General features: G+C 40.7%; 1 protein-coding gene across 1 annotated transcript; it reads left to right on the top strand.

Annotated features, from left to right (window-relative positions):
* Positions 1-1,563: 1,563 nt before the first annotated feature.
* On the top strand, positions 1,564-4,961 carry LOC104953227 (guanine nucleotide-binding protein subunit alpha-12; the record flags this gene model as incomplete). Its single annotated transcript, XM_010780141.1, has 4 exons — positions 1,564-1,629; positions 1,719-1,919; positions 2,308-2,514; positions 3,535-4,961. Coding segments are annotated over 4 exons (636 nt in total), but the record flags the coding sequence as incomplete, so codon positions are not given.
* Positions 4,962-6,314: the final 1,353 nt, after the last annotated feature.

The following is a 6,314-nucleotide window of genomic DNA, read 5'->3' as shown; positions in this document are numbered from 1 at the left end:
TGTTCTCCAGTTGTGCAAACCAATACAGAAAAACTGCAGTTAAACCACACTATTGCTCAGTCAAGGAATTGTTGTCAAATGTGTAGTCTTCTTTTGCTTCTCACATCTGTCTTTAGGTGCCCAATGCTTGACTTTGTTCCCCAGCTAGGAGCTAACTCTGACTGCATGCTATTTAGTGCCGGATACGTAGGGCACAGCGGGTTAATCAGAGCTTTTTCAATAAAACTTTTAATGACACTATAAGAGCGCAGACCTCCGCCAAGGCCAATGCTCCTCAGACTCCAGTTAAATAACAGAAACATTTCTTGCTCTGACTTTAACATGAATTATCCTTTTAGATTTATTTTAGATTGTTCTGACACATAACAAAAGTGAAGCATGATTTGTATTCGCCCTGTGTTTTGGATCTGCTTCAAAATAAAAACGAGTTCTTCCTCTTGTGTCAAATCTGATCAGTTTTTGAGCGTCCTTCTCAAAAGCAGAGATGAAAACATATCTTGTTGGAAGAGATAACACGCTTGATGAGAGGGGAGTTATTTGGCCAGAAAAACAAAATAAGGCATAAAAGACAGAGAAGGTTGTGTAGATCTGAGAGGAACTACAGTCCTGGCAGTTTCTGTGGGGAAATGCAACAAACACACTAAATGTGATTATGAGACAACGCACGGATAGCATCAGGGGTCACATAAACACAAGGATCCAGTCACTGAGTCACTTTAGTTCACTGCGTTGTGGGTAAATCCTTCGCTTCAAGGCAGCTTAACAATACTGTTCCTTTTGTCACATATGTTTTAAATGAAATCCTAGTCGAATTTCCTTGTTAAATCATATCACATTTAGAGTCTTAGTTCACCTACTGTAAAGTCTGGACATTCAAGATTTATCTCAAAGAAGCCTACTTTAGTAGTTTTAGTCCGATTTTTTTCAAGCTTGCCAGCGTTTCACCTGGTATCTTTCTCCAAAGCCCTGTTATTGTCATTTTTAATTTGAACTCCAGACTGTCCTGACTGTGCTCATTGTGTGCTGCTGCTGGTGTTGTCATCATATGCAGGCAACGGAAAAGAGAACAGTCTATAATAGTTGTTCTCTTTTTGTAAACGAAACATTTCAGTAGAGTTTTATTTCTGTGAACTTCATTTTGGACTGTTTTTTTTCTCATCAACAATATGCAGTCAAACTAAATGATTAATGACGTCTGTTATGTCTCGTCTTAGTCCTGGAAAACAATGTCCTTGAACAACATATTAAGTCATGTTGCTTTCTGTGAAACCAGCTCTGCTTCGTGGTAACAGAGCATGCTCCAAATATTATAATGAGACTGATATGATTATTGTTGCTCACAAGGTTTCTGTCCTTTTTAGCTTACTGGGCAGAATTCATCGATTGATGTATTATTAAATCAATAACCACAGTACGACAGCTTCCATGTAATGTGATTCAAAAAATAAGGAAATACAAGAAATGAAATTGTTTTATTCGTGAGATTTAGTGCTTTACTTTGATGATTTGGGATTTTTAAGTTGGGTTATCTCAGCCTTATTAGATGACTGATATGTTTTTTGTTTTTTGTATCTGCAGAGCGAGTCAGTCAAATACTTCCTGGATAACTTGGATCGTATTGGTCAAATGGTGAGTCAGGGTGACTTGTTACATCTTAAGTGCACTTGTTATTTCTTCCCCTCTTTCATCTTCTAATAAAATGTGTTGTTTTTTTTCAGAAATATATCCCCAGCAAGCAGGACATTTTGTTTGCGCGAAAAGCGACAAAAGGAATTGTGGAGCATGACTTTATCATAAAAAAGATTCCTTTCAAGATGGTGGACGTCGGAGGGCAGAGGTCCCAGAGGCAGAAGTGGTTTCAGTGTTTCGACGGGATCACATCCATACTCTTCATGGTGTCATCGTCAGAGTACGATCAGGTAACATTAATGCACGTCTGATCATGTAACCATGTTGAAACGAGGAGAGTTACACAGTGTGATCCATACTCCCTTGACTTATAGAATGACAACATGTGCAAGAACCATCAGAGAGGACATTTGAGACCTGCACAAAGCTCTCTTTGTGGTTGGCTGATGTAACGTGATTGTTCCCTCAGTCATGGCTCCCGTTCAAATCAGCAGTCATATGATGACGGCTGAATCCTTAATTGGTGCTCAGATAAAACCTGAAAAAAACCAAAACAAAGGATAACACTGTTTGTGTGCGTGTGTGTGTGTGTGTGTGTGTGTGTGTGTGTGTGTGTGTGTGTGTGTGTGTGTGTGTGTGTGTGTGTGTGTGTGTGTGTGTGTGTGTGTGTTACTGCAGGTCTTGATGGAGGATCGAAGGACAAACCGTCTGGTCGAGAGCATGAATATCTTTGAGACAATTGTCAACAACAAGCTTTTCCTCAACGTGTCCATCATCCTCTTCCTCAACAAAACAGACCTGCTGGTGGAAAAGATTCGCAAGGTGGATATCCGCAAGCATTTCCCCGACTACAGGGGAGACACGCGGAGGCTAGAGGACGTTCAGGTACACAAACACACTGACATCACAGAGGCTTTTAGTAATGCAGTATGAGGCACCAAACTACGTTTTGTCATTGTTGCTCCTTACCTTCCTCCTTCTGTTAATAAACCAATGCTTAATGCACGAATACACATACATTCAAATGAGCATGCACGCTTGCCAATCAACTGGCGGACCACTGCAGCCTTTTGTTTGTTCTGTCAACAAATAAAAAGACAATTTGCCACAACAAATACTCAATTTTGACATGCATTGAAAAACAAGATAATAACTGATAATGTCAGTAAGGACAGCGATGGCACATGATAGATTACTTTATATGAGGAAGGGTATTGTACAATGGAAGGAGTAAACACATTTTTATAAATCTGAATTATTTGGGCGTACATTTTTTTCCTTCTTTCCTCATTTGAACATACGCAGTCATTTGTACTTTACATTACATTACATGTCATTTGTTAAACGCTTTTATCCAAAGCGACTTACATACTCAATACTGTGGGCAATCCCCACAGGAGCAATTAGGGGTGAAGTGTCTCAGGGACACAACGACAAGCTGACTGCAGTGGGACTCGAACTTGCTATCCTCTGATTCGAAGATCAGCGCATTAACCCACTGCGCCACACGCCCTTCCATTTAGTGTGTATTCTCTCTGATGTTTTTAAACTGAGACCCCTGGTCCGCTGTACACCTGTGTTGAATCAGGTCATGGCCTGGATTGACCTTAAGCTCTTTGATTGGATGGAAATATTCTGAATATAAGGTTTTATAGCTACTTTTAATAATCTTTTCTTTCATCTGCCACCCCACATTGATTACTAGTCTTTGTCTGCATACATGTAAAAAGCATGATTAGAATACAGTTTACCCAACCAAGAGATTTACTTCCCCAAACCAACTGTGGAAACCAGTTGTGTCTTATGCAGTAACATGTTTTTCATATGCACAATGTCTAAGAAAAGCCTACAGTAAAAGGTACACTGAAACTTGTAAATATGTTTTCCCTGCTCTGCTCCGTCCAGGCGTTCCTGGTGCAGTCGTTCAGCCGTAAGAGGAGGAACCGGGGGAAGCCGCTCTTCCATCACTTCACCACTGCGATAGACACAGAAAATATCCGCTTTGTCTTTCACGCTGTCAAGGACACCATCCTGCAGGAAAACCTCAAAGATATCATGCTGCAGTGAACTTCACACTGACTGTAAACTGTGAAACCAGCCATGCATCCAGGCCTGGAGGACCCCCCCGGCCCCCAGGTGCTGATTAACACTGACCTGTGGAGCAGTCTGTGGATCGAACTGAACTCTGAACCTGTGGAGCCCCGAGGTGACTCTGGACCTCTTGGCCTACCCTGTGGAAACTGTGAGGGTCGTAGGGGACAAGACCCTGCATTTAACCTGTATAACTGTATGTATGCCGGAAAGGCAGCCGACCTGTTGTAGCTCTCAAGTGTTCCCGCCTTTATACACAGCTTAGAAGATGTTGGTAGCACTTTCTATAAAGCCCATGTTTATAATGCGTTATAAATATATACTGTAATGAATAATAATCTGATATGATCATACTTATAAACACTCATAAATATGCAGAATGCTTTTTAACAATATCACAGAATAAGGCAATATAATAAACCATGATGTCAAGTATAATTTAAAGCAAGCAATGACCACTAACTTATTATTGTATTATAAATCATTATCACAGTGATTAAAATGCATTATAAATATATTTCAACTAGGATAATTATAATAAATTTTGCTCCTCAAGAAAAGGTCGGTAAACGGAAAATATGAAATATTATAATAAACTTATGGTCTATGCGTATTGATATAAAGCATTATGAATATGTTTGAGTGCTTAAAACTATAATTATAAAAAGCTATAAGCAGATTTTGATTTAAAGACATGGGTGTCAGGAAAGTGTTTTAAAAAAGAGGAAAATATGAACTACACCAACAACATGCCATGAGCACTGAAAGTGTTCTTTTTTCTTAGATGTATATATTTGTATATATATATATATAATGACAGCCCTGTCACTAAACCTAAAAGTCAGACTGCTGCCGGTTGTATCTGGATGAAGCTGTGTGAGCGAGAAGCCGGAGGGAAGAGAGAGGAGAGACAGAAAGATTTAGGAAAGTTTAGAGCGACCTGAAGGATGCCTTGTCCTGATGTGCACGTGATGCGGAGGGGGGTGAGGGTTTGGGCCCAGACTGGTCATATGCTGTGTTATGTGATAAGGTTGCACAAGTGTTTCTGTCATTGACCGTAAACAGAGGAAAGACATGATTCTCTATCATGCTTCCCGCTCTCTCCTGAGCTATCTATCTTTACCTCTCCTTCCCTGCTTGTGTTTATTAACCCCCACGCGCCATCATACAAGGCATGAACAGCTGCAGATAACAAGTCTTATCCCTCCTAACCCATAACTCTCCTCTCCTCTGCANACACACACACACACACACACACACACACACTGCAGAATGTGAGCTTATTCAGGTCTTTGCTGTAATAAAGCCCCTAATCTGCCCATACACGCCATGAATGGAGACATTCATGGCGTGTATGGGCAGATTAGGGGCTTTATTACAGCAAAGACCTGAATAAGCTCACATTCTGCAGTGTGTGTGTGTGTGTGTGTGTGTGTGTGTGTGTGTGTGTGTGTGTGTGTGTGTGTGTGTGTGTGTGGTTGAGTAAGGCAAGAGGAATGTCTCCATTCATGGCGTGTATGGGCAGATTAGGGGCTTTATTACAGCAAAGACCTGAATAAGCTCACATTCTGCAGTGTGTGTGTGTGTGTTCACAGGTATATGTTTGCCACTTCTATGTGACTGGGTTGCCACATTTGTTTTACTACTTCAGCTTATCACGACAAACCGCAATTATATATTTACTGCCTAAATATAGAGAATTATCATCTTGGGCTGTAACTGATGATTGTTTTTATTATCATCAATGAATCTGCACATTAGGAATAAAATTACATTAATTGCGTTTAAATTCCTTTTTCAGGATAACCAAAAGTCCTAACCTATAACCTTCCAATATATTGAAGTTATTGACCGATTATCTCATCCAAAACGTAGAAAACCACGTACATGTGTACTGTTTCTGCCAATAACTAACAGTTTATAGACCAACGATTAATCAATAATGAAAATAATCGTTGCAGTCCTGCATGTTTTGCTATCCTGCACATAAGCAAACCTTCACATGAGTATGCTTGAAAAGAGGAACAGCAAAAAGGGAACCACAACGCAACACCCAGAGACACTTCAAAAAAGTCTTTCCTTTCTGTAAACACGTAGATTACGTTACATACCGTCAATGTTAACCCATAAAGTACAGCAGCAGAGACTGCCAGGTTGAAATCTTATATAGTGGACCATGTGTGTGTGTGTGTGCATGTGTGTGCTGTGTGTGTGTGCCCAGCATGTGTTTAAGCATTTATGGCCTCTTTACATCTTAGCAGGGCTTCACCGTCTAAACTCTTTATTCAGGATGTGTTCGCTGCCGAAGAGAACAGCAACAGTTTACCGTCACAGCGTGATATACAGCCTTCTTGTTGTCACGCAGAAGAGGTTTTCGGTGTTTATGTCCTATATCAAACTGCGTGTTATCTGGGCGTGGTGGGAACACAGAACAAGTAAACAAAATCCTTGCTCTCAGTTTGTTTTTCTCTCTCACTATCTCCACTTCTCCCTAACTGCTCGTCTCTACTTTCCACTCCCTCTCTTCAGGCTCCCTGGGAAAAGCTGACTGTGGTATCCCAGGAAAACCTCAGAGTGGAGAGAGAGAAGGGGGG

Source organism: Notothenia coriiceps, unplaced genomic scaffold (genome assembly GCF_000735185.1).
Source record: "Notothenia coriiceps isolate Sejong01 unplaced genomic scaffold, NC01 NC01_scaffold00000460, whole genome shotgun sequence".
In the NCBI taxonomy this organism is placed as follows: Eukaryota; Metazoa; Chordata; class Actinopteri; order Perciformes; family Nototheniidae; genus Notothenia; species Notothenia coriiceps.
This window is presented reverse-complemented; position numbering and strand designations above follow the sequence as displayed.